The 16,277-nt window shown below is 43.0% G+C and overlaps 1 protein-coding gene across 1 annotated transcript in view; it reads right to left on the minus strand.

The window, feature by feature from the left end:
- Positions 1-16,277, minus strand: part of plcb4b (phospholipase C, beta 4b) — a 68,364-nt gene that overhangs the window by 13,848 nt on the left and 38,239 nt on the right. The window contains exons 4-15 of the mRNA XM_085770235.1: positions 15,581-15,678; positions 9,489-9,569; positions 8,120-8,179; positions 5,376-5,519; positions 2,991-3,070; positions 2,846-2,899; positions 2,634-2,715; positions 2,413-2,513; positions 1,861-1,918; positions 908-1,016; positions 334-544; positions 108-201 (exon numbers count right to left, since the gene is read on the minus strand). Coding sequence (XP_085626361.1) covers positions 108-201; positions 334-544; positions 908-1,016; positions 1,861-1,918; positions 2,413-2,513; positions 2,634-2,715; positions 2,846-2,899; positions 2,991-3,070; positions 5,376-5,519; positions 8,120-8,179; positions 9,489-9,569; positions 15,581-15,664 — 1,158 coding nt within the window. The 5' untranslated portion in view covers positions 15,665-15,678. The remainder of the gene's footprint in view (positions 1-107; positions 202-333; positions 545-907; positions 1,017-1,860; positions 1,919-2,412; positions 2,514-2,633; positions 2,716-2,845; positions 2,900-2,990; positions 3,071-5,375; positions 5,520-8,119; positions 8,180-9,488; positions 9,570-15,580; positions 15,679-16,277) is intronic.

A 16,277-nucleotide genomic window follows, 5' to 3' on the forward strand; every position in this document is an offset into this window, starting at 1 on the left:
GTCAGGAGTCAAGATAGATGCAGTACCATGCTCTCAACACTAAGGGGCAGGCAGGCACCTTACAAAGAAGGCTCCTTGCCTCTGTGTGTGTGTGTGTGTGTTCTCACCTTAAACAGGATGTCTGTACACATGGCCTTGCCATGAGTGATGATGGGCTCCTGGTCCTCTCCTTTCCCGTCCCAGCAGTCCAGCTCCACACATCTGACAGGATGGAATACATGTATGTACATGTATTATGAACTTAATCCACACACTGAATAATGAGCTTTACATGTGAACACACATTCACATGCATGTCCAACCATCTTCACAGACCACGACACAAGTGTGTACCTGCATCCGGACAGTAGAACCTGGCGGTACATCTCTACTGAGGACTTCCCTCCAAACTGTCGGCCTGTCAGGTAAGTGTTGTGTGAAGAGGCGATGAAGTAGTGGGCCAGTGGCTGGTCCATTTCCTGGTACAGCTCCAGCCGGTCCAAGAAAACCGGAGCATTTTCGTCTGACATCAGGTATCGGCAGAACCCATCGCTGGACATCTGACCTATGTAAGAGGGGACACGTTTTTATTTCTGCAATTTTCCGACTATTCTTATTTGACTAGACTTTTTGAAGTGATGACAAGGCAGTATTGAGATAATATACAGACGTTTCAGGCCACTGGATTATCACATCCCATCACTGAGTGCCTGAGGAACATGGAGTTACTGTAGCACTACCAGCTCTGTCAATTTGTCAAGATAATAGGAACAATAGGGCACAGCCTGAAAGTAATTGTAACCACCTATTGGAGCAGAGGACTGTGCCAATGCTGTAACATTGTGCAGCTTCAGAGTTGCACAGCCAGGTGGCAGCACAGACTAACGGATCTTTCTGCCGCCTGTTTCCCTCCATGCATCACTTTTACCTTTCTTCTTCAGCTCCTCATCTCTCTCATATTTGTCAATGATCTGCATGGCTCTCTTAGGGTCGTAGAATGGGAACAGAATCTCGTTTAACCTGGGGTCACGCTGGTTCTGTAGAACAACACATACAAACACAATCATCCACACAAACGGTTAATTCCCAACAGAGTGGATCTAAGACAAAAACACAATTTGCCCAAAGTAGAGATTTTAATTTAATGCAATGTGAGACAAATTACCTCAATATACTGGACTTCAGTTTTAACAAGATCTAACAAACAACATTCATTTGTTGGATGTTCAAAAACACTAGCCACAGTAACAGGTTCAGTGGTTGCTTCAAAGTAAGTGAGGGAGTTCAAGGCAGCTCTACATTAGCAAAACAACAGCATCGACACATCGTTATAACGCCACTGCCCATTCAGTAAGCCAGGTGGGAATGAATCTTTCCAAAGCTGTGGCTCTATGGGATGGCTCCAGGGTGTGATGCATGGGACTGGGCATGAAGCAGGACACACACACACACACACAGACACGACTGCACAGTGGAGGGAGCAGCCAGGTATTCAGCCACAAAGAGCATAGCCAGGCACGGACAGCAGGAAGCAAGACGAGCCAAGCAGGAAGCAACAGGATGGAAATCTCTACCCTCCCGTTGCCACGGCAACACCAATCAGACACAGGGAAGGAAGCGGCGGCAGGGAGAGGAGGATGAGGGTGGGCATGCGGAGCGGGGCAGGTGGTTGAAGTTGCCCTAACAAACCGACTGGAAGTGAATTATTTTGCTCGTCTCTTCAGAGGGGGGAGAGGCTGGTGTCCAGTCTGAGCTGGAGGGCAACTTCCACCCGGGGCAGGAGGGGAGGGGGGTAAGGCAGGGGGAGTTGCAGAGGCGGGGGCAGAGGGGGCACGGGGAAACCAAATACACAGAGAAGTTAATGAATGATAAAGAGCTTACTTCATTCAGAAAGCTGACTAACTGGTCTACAGTTAAATAATCAGTTTTGCTCCCATTGCTGCAAAGGAATTAATTAGAAAAAAAAAAAGAAAAACAAAATGTTAGGCTTCTTAAAATAGACACCCTCACAGTCATTCACACTGTCAGTTCAAATTAGAAAGCAGTCTTTAAGAGGATCATTCTTTAACGTTACACTTTTAGTCACAACATGTTAATCGTCACTCTTTTTTGAAAATGTTGTCATTAGGTTGAACATAATTAATGAACTGTGGAAGCAGGTTAGGCTGTCCAGACGTAGTTAGTGCAGCAGGCGCAGAAACATTTGTCCTGATTATTTCCAACAAGATGCAGTAGCTCACGCTTGGGGGATATTTTAAATAGTGGATGTCATTGTTCTATTTAGAGACGCCAGGTAACATGGGCACAGTGCAGTGAGAAGGCACGACTGTAAGTTGTTTATTATGTGTTTCTATTTTAAGAGATAACAAAATTAGTGAACATTACAAGAGAAGTAGGAGAATTAAGTGCAGGCAGGTTAGAAAGGAGACTCACATTTTCTTGAAGAGTTCCTCTAAGTCTGTGCGAGGGCAGATCTTCTGTGTGAGCGCGTAGAAAATGTCATAGGTGAAGTCCGACGGTTCGATCTCATCGTTCTGGGGATGATAAACAAGTCTGCCATGTGTTAATATGAGAACCATTTAGACTTGGCTTAGACGGTCACAAACAGCAGAGATCCATCTAACCACTACACCGTGCAGTCAGTGTCGTCTGACCTTTCCACTCGGAAGGCCCAGATCCTTCAGAGCCTGAAAAATCCCCTTCTCTGTCTTCCCCGAGGCAAATGTCCGCGTAATGCTGTAAAAGAGGAGGAGAGAAAGACAGAACAGCTGAAGAGTAAAGATGAGTGATTCATACTAGAATAAAGTGGATTCTGGCAGAGAAATGGTAAAGTGGTTGACAGTCTGTCCCATCAATTCACTCTCACCCTCTCACAGGAATCTTCCCATTCACGTTGGTCAGGAAGCACATTCTCATCCAGCTGAATGAGAGAAGGAAACTGACTTAAACTGAACTCAAAACAGTTTTAACACATTTAGAAAACAGATTTTGAGGTAAAAGTCTGTACTCACTGTTTCTTGAGGCAGGTCATTGGACAGACGTTGTTGGCCTTAAAGTTGTGAATCACTGACCTCAAACCCTCGATCCACTTCTGCAATCAAATGAGCACAAGTATTCAGGACACACACACACACACACACACACTTATTAACACACAAACACACACTTATCTTCTAAAAACACAGTGACCAACAGAGGCCAAAATACACACAGAAGCAAGGGGGTGCGCTGTGTGTATTATGTTTAGAAGTGTGTGTCTTTGGGGAACTAAACACAAGCAAATGAACTGCCTCTTAATTCACACGCATGGGTGAGTGTTTTGACAGGAATCAGGAACACACACGGAAACCCGCACACACACACACACACACACACGGAAACCCGCACACACACACATAATAATAAAGACAGTGGGCTCTTTCTGGCTACAGGCACTGACAATAAACAAATAACCAGGAAGCTCTTGTAACTTCACATGAACATGATGGACAGAAACAACACTGAGGATCATCTGAGCTGTTTTGTCCCTCCTGGCTTTCTGTAGCCTCTCCCTCTTTGTGCTGCGTCTCTCCTCCACTTACACAGCAAATTATTACTGGCATCATTATCAAAACATTAAACAAGATAACGGTGCAGCAGGGGTAGTCTGTTTGGGCATGTGGTATCCATGAAGCTGTGTGTGTGTGTGCTGATGTAAATAACTCTGACATGTCCTGAGGTCTGCTACTTATGGCTACCTGCATGCTGCTGGCACGGTGTGTGTGCGTGCGTGAGAAAGAGAGAGAGGGAAGGGAACAGAAATAGCAGACCACGCAGGCGTGCACCTTAGTGTGTGTGTGTGTGTGTGTGTGCTGATGGCTGTTGCATGAATATCATTGGCAGCCCAGCGGCTGAGTGGCTGTGAGCTAACATTTGTCATTTCTAACACCCATCACTGCAAAAACAGAGTGACGGTGGAGCATAAACACCAACACTGCTGCTGAATAACAGATGTGTGCTGGCACAAACATGTACTCTCAGGTCTCAAACCACCCGTGTTTGTCAGTCTGAGCACAGTTTTCTTTTAATACATGACCACTAAATGTTTTCATTAAGGCCAACAGTGTCTCCACTTGTGTTATGTCACTTGTTGTGCTTGTTCTTATTTTCTTTACAATCCTCCTGGACAGGTAATGTGGTTAACGACTGCTTTGCAAGTTCGCATTAAGTCAGCCTTTGTTTCATTTAAAACTTTTGGATGTCATGTACTCCGGGTTGATTGTGTTATCTATGTGGCACACAACCCTCCAGCTTTTTCTGCCTTTGGCTCAGTGTCTTTCACTCAGTGCCAAGTCTGTGGGCCACAGTGGATTTGTCACTAAACAGAAGATACAGTAGTCGACTTTTACTGTTGTTTTTTTTCCCTCCAAGTTTCCTTTGCCTTCAAGCAGCCTCTGATAACAGCCATCCAGCCTTAATAGCACAGCAGAATAACCAACACTGTTTTCAACTAAGTGTTTTTGTCATGTGTCATGTTTTGGTTCATCCTGTTGACATTAAATCCACACATACAGTTGTGTAATGTAAGCCATGTATAGAGAATATTATAAATTGCCTGTAGGGGTCAGCAATAGTAATATCTGCTGATTAAATGAAAGAGAAGAAGGAGGGGGGGGGAGTGAGTGAAAGAGAAAAACAGGAGAGAAAGCCCGTCAGATTTCTCTCAGAGCTTTTTCCTAGATGAGTGGGAAGGAAAAGAGAAGAGAGAAGCGAGAGTGAAAGAGATAGAGAGAGAAAGGGAGAGAGGAGACTTAGAGCAAGACAAAAAGGCTCAGAGACGGAGATGAGATGGGACTGGGAAAATGAGTCATTCTAAAAGTGTCTGTTTATCAGAATGAAGCGAGGTCGGTGCAGCCATATGAACCATCCACCTGTCTGTTTGCTTTGTTTCTGAATTCAATATTTGCTGTGTGGAGCTGTTCTTTTAGCTTCTGTACACACTGTGGAAATGTTGAATGAATTGACGGGTCTTCCAGCTGCTGGGCAGAAGCACCATGGCTTTGTTTTCAGACTATAGGACAAACATGCAAGTGCTTCAATCAACAGCATCTCGGGGCTTTGAGGAGTGTTGCCGAGGTTTCAGCACATTCGTATGAAGGGCTGTCTTAGTTAGGGGGAGCCGATGAGGTTCGGTTATTGCTGCAGGGTGTATGAACCAAAGTGAGAATGGGTACGTTTAGATCGATGCGTGTGTGAGGCAGACAAACCTATTTTAGATGATAGTGTGTAATGAAGTGCTATATTGACAGAGCTGCAATCTCAACATTTGTACCACACCTCATCATTGTGTAGATTCACATCCAAAGTGCAGAGTCGAGGCACCTGGCTGTGGAAACAGAGTGACTACATGTATTTACCCGGGCTGTGTCTGGACTCTCTGCCACCATGAACATGAAGTTCAGGTTGACCAGGTCTGTGCCGCTGCAGATGCAGATGATACAGCCCTCCAAGTCTGCCTCCGTCTTTCCACTGGCCTCGAAGGATGACAAGATCTTTGGGTCCTGAGAAAAGAAGGAGAGATAAAGCAAAGTGAAGGTGTAGGTTATCCAGGTGGGAAAGTTTGTATGGGGAATGCAGAAAATGTCTGAGGGCAGGCCTGAATCACCTGTGTGGTATTACTGCAGTAAAACAGTCAAGTGACAAGAAAACACAAAGGCAGAGGAGGTTCGAGTGAAGGATGTTGAAATGTTTATTGCTGGAGAGGCCCCTGGATTAGAACAAACTGTGATATACAGTATGTGTTGTCACCAGGAGACTCTGAGCTTAAGAATGAAATGAATGCAGATCAATCATGAAGGAACAAATTAAAATAATAAATCTAAAGAAATTCTGGCTGTCAAAAGACGTCTCGGCCGTGACAAGAGTTTCACTCAGCTGTGACGTTTATCAGTGAACCAGCTCCACGGTACCGTCACAGTGAGTAACGCTGTGATGTACTGATACTGGAATGTCAAAACAAAACTGGATGTTAGTTGTTGTCAGTATAAAGTGAAGTTTATGTGTTTGCCATAAGGAGTCAGTGACACTGAAGACAAGATGTCAGGCCTAACACATTATACAATACAAATCCCTGGACATGAGTCGTTGTCTTCAGAGTCAGTGGGTTTCAATGTAAAAGCCTCCTCTGCACAGGGTTCAAATCCAACCTGAGGCCCTTTGCCGCCTGTCTCCCCCTTCTCTCTCTCCCTGACTGCAACCAACTACCACATTAAAAAAAATGCATGAGGGTCATGTTTGATGGGACCACTTAATGATGTAATTCACCCTCTGAAAATAAAAACTGACCTTATTGTTTCAACTAATGGAAACTACATAAATCCTACCACAGTTTGTTGTTCCAACAAAATTCTATAAATAACATCCGATTAATAACACTAATGTTACAACAAATAAAATGAATCACATCATATGCTTCAACTGTATACATTTCTGAACATGTATATAGGGATAATTCCACATTTTGGCAAATTCGCCTATTGTCATAATCCCTGTAGTTATAGCAGTAGGTTTGTTACCTTAATTGACGGTGCAAGCTGTTTTTAGATCAGCGGGGCAGAGATACGAGCTGCTCAGCTAACTCAATTAAAGGTAACGAACCTACTGCTATGACTATAGGGATTATGGCAATGGGCGAATTGGCCAAAATGTTGAACTATCCCTTTAAAGTTACAATGAATTATGAATGCAAGTAATTTATACTTAAGACATTAGATCTGACATTACTGACATTTAAAGACCTGTGGTTCCCCTGGTTTTGTTCCTCACAACAACCTCCAGTTGTCACCAGCGCTCAGCCTGAAGTGACTGTGAACTCCTGTTCAGTGAGTCAAACAGAAAATCCATGGAAACATTCTCTCACTATCGAAAACACAGCACGACGCCTCCCACTCATATTTTCAATCAGATTTCAGTCTGCCACCGCCGTCACCATGAAGATTGTGATGTATTTTTGTTATGTGATTGAATTAGCAGCAACAGGCAACGGGCTCTGCTGTTTTAAAACCCCAGCCAGCAGTCATCCAGTGCCATTCATCTTCTCTCACTCATTGGATTATCTGAAACAGCTCTCAGAGCTTGTGTAACCACGTTAACCTCTGTGGAGAAGCCCTGCTACTTACACAACACAGCGTCTGAACAAACAGGAGGAGCTGCTATCAGGCTGCAGTATCTGCATACGTGCACTTACACACGTACATACACACATCCATGTGGACGACCAGACAAACAGACCCCCTCCTCCTGCTGTCATCAGGACACACACAACCAGGTAATGTCCACAGCACACAGGCCTGGGACTTCAAGTGGCTGGACTGCTTTGCCTCCTAATTAGTGGCATCATCACGGATATTCCCTTAAGAGCTTTCATAATTCATCTGGTCTGCATGGTGCCAAATACTGCCATGTAATGTGTCACTGTCAAGGCCAAACTGCACTAATCAATATTTAATATACAGTGAAACCATACAGTTTTCTATTCCTGTGTGTTTCTGGCTCCATCTCAGATGATTAGATTCAAGCTGCACTGAAAATATACAATAATGCAGCTTGATGGTACAGATGGCTATTTCAGGATTGTTTTCCTATAAGGAAAAATAATTCTTACACTGACAGTACATTTTCTGTCTATGAGTATTTGAGCCAATAGAGTTCAACCCAGTGGTTCTCTGACAGCCCATTATAATGGAGCTGGAAGCTTTTCATTATTCCTCTCTGGGTCAAAAGCACAAAGCAGGGAGGCAAAAAAAAAAGTTTCAGCTCCAACCTGTTCTGAAACATAAATATTGATGAGTTGAATATTTCATGTTTGTGTTCTCCAAGTGGCCCAGGTGAATCTGGTGTCTGAGAGACAGGCTCGGCACAGAGAAGTCAGTTGAGAGTCCCACGTCAGCCAGTCGATCAATAGATTACACCGCTGAAGCCTCGGCTAATTAAAGCATGAGTAACGTGTCTGACGTCGTGGTCTCCTTAGATTTTACCACAGAGACTGAGTGGTGAGGAGCTGGTGAGGGGCTGGTGAGGGGCTGGTGAGGGGGGGTAATGGGTACAGAGCATGAATGTTATGGAGGTAGGAGCCAAGAAACTGTTTGTCCTGAGGTCTCACCTTTGGGACAGCACCAACACGAATACTGTTGATGAGCGAACACTCGAGCACCTGGCCTTCCTGCAGAGAGATACAGAGGAGGGGGGGGGGGGGTGACAGCAGGTGAGGAGGGAGAAGATTAAGAAAACAAATTGCTCACACTGTATTCTTTTATGATTTTTGCAATTATGTCTAATGTTCAGTATGTAGCAACAACACCACAACCTCCCAGCGTCTCACTTATTAACATGGATCATTACGACCCAAATGTGAGTTTTATCACTGTTCAAGTTTTCAATAACTACACCATTTTCTCTTTGTACACTGGGAATAGTATTTATGGCATTCATTGCTTCAGTTTACAAGTTACAAGAGCCACCCACCTGTATCCACTCATAGAATAAACATGTAGTTGTTCATACGGCTTTGGCTTTTTAAAAACAGTACATAATGGAATAATGAGGTCTTTTGGAACACTTAAACACCAATTGTAAAAACATCTTCACAATTGACAGATGTTCAGTTGATACAAAAAGAGGTGGGAAATCATTCAAATCATCATTATGGAGGGAGGAAGTTTGTTGTTACGTTTGACGTTAGGAGAGCTGAAGTCCCTCAGATCAGATATACATTTCTCTGTCATGGTGATGACATTGTGTTTAATCAGCTCTGAGCTGTTTGCTTTAAGTACCAGACTATTTGAGTAGTAAAAACACCACCCGTAACTATTTACTAGGCCCAGTCTTATTTAAACACCTCTGTTAAGGTTAACACAGGACAACATCATCTTCTGACTGCTGACAGGTTTCTTCCTGAGGTGAAATGACATGTTGTACAACACCACAAAGTAGATGACTGTGTTTCTGAGTGACATGTCGGTGCTCATGTTTTGCACTGTGCTTTTCTACATGTTTTCAGTGGTTTCCCTGGACTAGGAGGGTTTTATGTCAGATGTCTTCTCTCTTGTTTTATGCTGCTGTCTGCTGGGGAGGAAGTATCAGACACAAAGGGATTGGACAAACTAGTGAAAAAAGCTGGCTCTGTGACTGGAGCCAGGTTGGACACCCTGGGGGAGGGGGTGCAGAGACACACACTCAAGATGTTAAAGTGAATCTGAACAGATCATCCACTTCATAACACCTAAAAAAAACAGCAGTGGTGGATGACTGCTCTCTCTTTGCTGCAGATGTAGAAGATCCTTCATACCTTCAGCCATCAGGCTTTTTAATTCTTCTGCAACTGGTAGATGAGCTGTCAGACAAATTAACTTCCCTTTGGGGATTAATAAAACCATTCTTATTCTTAACTTTTAGATTCTGTCTCCCGCTCGTTAGGTTTTTTCCTTGCATGAGCTCTGGAGCAGACGAGAGAACAGACGTGGAGGTCATACCTTTCCCTCACTCTTCCAAGTGATGAAGAAGCCGAACTCGTCCACCCTCATCTGACAGTTGGGCTCAAAGATGTACGGGTCCTGTGGAGGAAAGAGAAGATTTTAATCAGTCACAGGCTTTTATTTGACATTTCAGGACATTAAACAGCCAACCTGGTTAACACACACAGGCCTTATGCAACAGGACAAACACATGTAGGTCTCATTCATTCTCTAAGATATACCTGTCTGCCAAGGAACACACACACATGCCAAGTATGCCCAAATACATTTATATGTGCACATACACACTGTGTGCAGGGGATGATGGAGAGGAAACCTACTGCTAAGGCAAACAAAGTGAGATAAATGTAACTGCCCTGAGCTGCTGAATGGAAACATCATCATGGAACACAGACCGAGGACAACACAGAGTACGATGCAGGTGTCTGTGTGAGTGTGTGCATATTAAGGATGTCATGATAATAGATTTTTTTTTGGTACCAATATTGTCAGAGAAATAATCTTGGTATTATGATTATCACAATTATTAATTATGCATTAAATAATTTCACAACACTATTAATGTGTAAAATCAAATATAGTTAAAATATAGGCTACATTACTAATTATAAAATATTTTAAATATCTATTAAAATATGACCAATTGGGGCGGCGTTTAGCTCACTGGGTAGAGCTGCCGCCCCATGTTGAGGCTCAGTCCTCGGTGCAGGCGGCCCCGGTTCGAGTCCCGCGTCGGACGGCCCTTTCCTGTGTGTCATTCCCCCGCTCTCTGCCTCCCCATTTCCTGTCTCTCTCGACTGCACTATCAATTAAAGGCAATAAAAGCCCCCCCCCCAAAAAAAAAAAAAAAATATGACCAATTATTAATCCACCAGGGGAAGTGTTTGAAATATTCAAGTCATTAATTGTCATCGATACCAAATGTTTAAGTTAATTTTAATCTTTTTTTTTATTACAAATGACACTCTAGCATTTAAATTCCTACCAATTCAATGCTACAATAGGTAAATGGACCAGTCAGTGTCTATGCATTTACCTTCCCTTTGGCGCACATCTGCCCACACGGTTCATACTACATAATCTTTTTTTGGAAAGTGACGTATTTAGGAATCTATGCGATCAATAAATTGTGGCATTTAATACCGCGATTAATTGTGAAAACAAGTAATTGTGACATCCCTAGTGCATATGCACGTCTAAAACAGATCAGATGGTGTGCAGGCCCAGCTGCTATGCAACATGTAACAACCCCTGTTTAGTTGGTGTTGGTGTAGAGAATCTACTAACATTAGCCTGCTTATCTCACCCAAACATTTTTCTCTCAATTCAATCAGCTGCTGTGATGGTGACTGCACTGACAAATGAATGTGTCAGACTGTGTGTGTGTGTGTGTGTGTGTGTATATATGTGTATGTGTGTGTTATTCCGCTGGAACAACACATCTGAGACGGACGGAGCATAGGAGAGAAAAATAGAGGAGGAGACGGCTGCTGGGTCACTCTAACTCTAATATAAGCAATAGGGAACAGTGTGACACTCGCACACACACACACACCCACTCATAATTTATTATTTCAGGATGTTGCTGCCATGAGATACATTGCTGCAAATAGGACTGAGCCGGCTTGTTATTATGGCTGTTCTTCTTACTGTCCTATCCTGTCGTCCGTAGCCCTCCATAAAAACCAATAGAACAATCCTTTTTCCACTGAGGAAATAGTGAGACTGCTCTAAGTGCAGTTAAAAGCTCCACTCTCTTTTATCTGAATCTGGTATGACAGAGGCTTCAGTTGCACATGGCGAGGCCAAGTCCACGCAAGAGACGCCTCAAATGAGGCTTGACTGTTGAGAACATGCAGCAGGCTACTGTTACACTATCAGAGCTAAAAGGTTTATGGGAACGCTCAGTCCTTCCACACACAAAGGAACAATTAGCCGAGGACACGGCCATGTCTCAGCGGGGGTGTGCAGATAGACGGGCCCCTGGTTAGAGTCGGTCCAGCTCCTGCTCAACATGTCGACATTCTTTCCTAAGTGCCTGGGCAAGTGTAGGTCAGTGTGTGTGTCTCTTTGAAACAGCAGCAGCACACTAAACCACTAAACAGGTGTGGGCTTTAAAATCAATGCCAAGAGCATCCATTTGTTTTGGCACTCTGTCTGTCTGTCTCTCACAAAGATACACACACACAGGTAAGATTACATCAGTGATTTCTCTCACCACAGTACTGTAAGCACTAACTGTGTTGAATGGAAGAATGACTGACAAAAAATCCTTCGACTTTGTTTGTTTACATCCACATGAATGACCATCATGGGAATGTAAAATACTCCCACACATTCAAACTGAGTCACACACACACACACACACACACGGCCTTGAGTATTTAACAAGCTACAGTACTGTAGATCAACATGAGCCATCAGCCGGCTGATGAAAACAGGAACTGCTGCACGTCATCCTGTGCTCTAAGGTGAATTATTTTAAAGGTAATGTAGCAGATTGCAACAAATTAATTAAAAGCTTTTGCACAAAAATGAAAAATGTCAGTCAAGTGTGGAACGGCCAATCCTGTAAAAACACAAACAAATTGATTGGATGGTTGGATGGTTTGTGCATATCCCTCATGTGCGTGTTCAGAGTCTCCAACAAATTACAATACGAAAAAGACGACTTTTGAGTTGTGTATTTTCAAAGTGTAGCCTGATCTAACCGGTTTTCCAGGATCTCCTACTCTACCTTTCAACCTACACAAACAAGTATTATTCATAATAAAAGGAAAAATGCATGGTAATTATGTTCTATTTCTACTTTCCTGTTGTTGTTTTTACTTTTTTCCTAAATCCTGATTTAGTTTTTTGTGTTGAATCCAAGTTTCTTTGATGTTTGTCATCTTGTTAAATTTGTTGCATTTCCACAATACGTGTTATGGTAATGCAACCAGAGAGCAAACACCACCATGCTGCATGTATAATGGGCTTATGTTGCCCCACAGCCATCTTCAAAGTATTTCCCTCTCCTAATCTTTTTGTCAACAGCCATCTTCATTTGGTACGTCTACTTCACAGATGGAGTGGATCATTTTCTGGTGTGTTGTCCCCAGGCTAAATCACTGAATCATTATTATTATGATAATTACCGGTATTAATATTATATTCTTATTACCGATAACTGAGCCAGCTTGTCTGGGACTCTCAACAATAATATCTACAAGGATTATACAACATTTCTTTAAAAATAAGCAGATAAACAACAGAAATGAGTATTTCTGTTTTCCTCTGCCTTCATCACCTGTTTGTCAATATGTGGCTGGCTGTTCTGTCCCCATGAAAAACCAAACATTAGGCAGATCTTAATCTTAAGTGACTGATTACCAGTCAGTGAGACAATTAACAAAAACACACACACACAGAGGAAGCCCTCAGCCCTCAGGCTGTAGCGTGACTGATAATTGAAGATCTCTGACCTCTGAACTTGTTGATCTGAGACATATCACTCCAACACAAAAACAAATGAATGAGTGGAGATACTAGGTACTCTACAGAGAACCACACTGAGGTACAGTTAAACAGAAACTAGGATAGAGGAAAAAATAAATAAATAAAAAAGGATGAAAAATGGCAGGTTGTTAGACAAAATCTGAGACAGAAAAAAATGGAAATAAAAAATAAAAACCAGACAAGAAAATGAGGGAGTACCGATACTGCCTCCACTTAAAGAGAGGAACATTATTATAAGAAAGCACTTAGACATAAAAGTGTTCCTCCAATCAATCATGTCATTTTAAGTTTGGAGTGACAGTTAAAATGACGTGTAGTATTGAAAGCTTCCAGGTTCTGACACAAGGTCTTCATACAGCTTTAAACTGCACGGAAAACTACGTCTTCACCAACACACAGGCACACAAACAAATACACACGCACACACACAGACACTGACACACATAAACAATACCTGCCTCTACCATCTGTCACTCAATGGGGTTTCAGTCAGTGTTTTTCAATGTTTTGTGGAACAAATCCATGCTGGTTAGCATTTTCCCTATGTGTGTGTGTGTGTGTGTAACTGTTAAAGAGCATGTCTGTGTGGGTGGGCGGACTTGGCGTGCATCTTTCCAATCGATGCAGATATCCCCTGGAGGTTTTGTGTTTGCCAGGCAACTGAGCAACAGCTCTTCACTCGCTCACAGACACAGAGGACGTAATACATTTGTAAGAGGGAGACCTTCACTGCTGCCTGCTCATAACAAAGTGGAGTAACATGAGCCAGGTCAGAGGTTAATGAGCAAAAAACCCACTTAGGTAATGAATGAAGGACTGCTGCTCCATCTCTCTTTCCCTGCAGAGATTCACTGGTCTGAGTTTACTGGCTGGCAGGATTGACAACAGAGAGGACCACTTGTCCTTTGAGGGCGTGGAGGGGGGGGTGAAGCCAAGTCAAGCTGACATTGGGTGAGAGGTGGGGTACGCCTTGCACATGATGCCAGTCTATCATCAGGCAACATAGAGACACAGACAGCTAGCCTGGCTCACACTGTGATGTGGGGAAGCAGGACATTCATGATGTGAGGCAGCAGTGTTTTCTTGTCTATTACAACATCTATTGCACGTCTGTCCGTCCTGGGTGAGGGATCCCTCCTCTGTTGCTCACCCTGAGGTTTCTCCAATTTTTCCCTGTTAAAAGGGTTTCCTGGGAGTTTTTCCTCAGTGGCTGTGAGGGTCTAAGGGCAGAGGATGTTGTTATGATGCCATGTAAAGCCCTTTGAGACAAACTGTTTGTAAAAAAGGGCTATACAAATAAAATTGCCTTGCCTTACACAGAGCGCCACCTACAGCATACATTAACAGTGAGAGTTTTTAAAAAGATGATTCATTAATAAGGAAATGCAGGGGTAATAAGGTGGCGTTAAGTCCCAGCTGAGAGTATTAATATAACTGTAAGGTGACTAGCACAGGTTGACCTTGTTACCATTCAGGCCAGTGCTGACCCGGTCTCATCACAGCCTGGCTTGTATTCTCAGCAGCCACACACTGAGGACTTTCTTCAGAGGCACGCCGGCCCAGTTTCACGGCTCCCTTTGACATGGCTCTGGATTTGATGGTGCTTTTCCCTACGCTCTTTCAAGTTTTCTTCTCTGCCTGAGAGGGATCCTCCTCCCCTCGCTGATGCCCACATAAACCGAGAGGACTGAGGGGATTTCCTGATGTGTGCGAGGGTGCGTGTGCGGCTGTGTGCGCGCGCGTGTGTGACACACTTTGCCTTTGCTCTGCAAATGTCCTAGCTAAGTGTCCTGATTAAGTTAGGCAGAGGAAACAGACAGAAGATATACATGGGGTCATACATACACACAGACACACACAGGGTGAGAGAGCGTTTGAATAGAATAGTGCTGTTTTGGTACATATATGTTCTCAGTAAACTGCCTTATTACTGAGGAAGAATTAAGGAAAAAATATTATATATATATATATATATATATATTAAATATTATTTTGGTAATTTGTTTATATATTTTTTAATCTCAAATTCGTATCATATTATTTTAAAGAGTCAGTAAAGAGTTGTTATTGATGCTTCTAATGTCACTTTTGTAAATGCTCTATGTGAAAACAAGGAACACACCAGGATCACACATAATCTTTTCAGTGTGCTGGTGGTGGATGTGTGGCAGACAAGCAGTCGCCATGGTGAGGCATCTTAATGAGGCTGATCAATGTGGCCTGCCTACAGCGAGACCTCTGACTACAACTATGACGTGTCGGGTTATAAAGGAGACGCCTCCGCTTCTCTCTCTGTGTAAGTGTGTGTGTGTGTGTGTGTGTGTGTGTGTGTGTGTGCACTAATGATCATGAGGATGATCATTAAGGTGAATAATGATAATGCAACAACCCACGGCAGTATCGACAATGTTACTGACAAACTCATACAGTTTGCAGCACAGCCAGACTGTCCATACGCTCATCAGAGATATGAAATAAATAGAATAATAATAATAATAATAATAATAATAATAATAATAATAATAATAATAATAATAATAATAATCATCATCATCAACCCAAGAGCAGTCTGAACAACGCTTCATTCTTACCTCATCAAACCTGTCGAAGGAGGTGCCCTCCTGCATGAACTCCGGCAGGTGCTTCTGCCAGTTGAACTCGTAGGACTTCGTCATGGCTGCTCACGAACCTGTGACACAAAGAGAGGAGCGAAAGAGAGATACAGAGAGAAGAAAAGAAAGAGAGAGAAACAGATGATCAACATTAGTAAATACAATCTTTAACAATCAGGTTAACAAGCCCTTGGAGGTTTCAAGGACAGAACGAATGCTACATGAAACACAGACACAATGCCTGTCTCCCTCTTTCCTCAAGTCACACAAAGATGCTGAATTCACTCAGCAAAGCTACTGTACCCACCCCCCCCACCCCCAGGGCTTCTCCAAAAATATCCTCTGTGAGAGGTAGAGTCTGTGGAAGATCTGGATGTTTGAGAGAAAAGGGTCAGTGAGGTCACTGAGTGTGCATGTCAGCCACTGGTCCTCTGCAACTAAGAAGTAGAGATTTGACTTGGTTTTGATCATTCTAACCTTCTTGTTTTAAGTGAAGAATATACACATTGAGTACTAAGTAAAACTGCACTGATGTTTCAGCAACAACCAACCAGAGGGAAACAGTGTAAACATTGCCTCGGATCACAGCAATGTAAATCAATAGTAAACAATGTAGATCCTTTATCTATAAAACAAAAAAGTAAAGCTTGAATCACTGCAGTCTTTATCACAGTGG

The sequence above is a fragment of the Trachurus japonicus genome, chromosome 24 (assembly GCF_045865225.1).
Source record: "Trachurus japonicus isolate A0001 chromosome 24, Traja_1.0".
Lineage (NCBI taxonomy): Eukaryota > Metazoa > Chordata > Actinopteri > Carangiformes > Carangidae > Trachurus > Trachurus japonicus.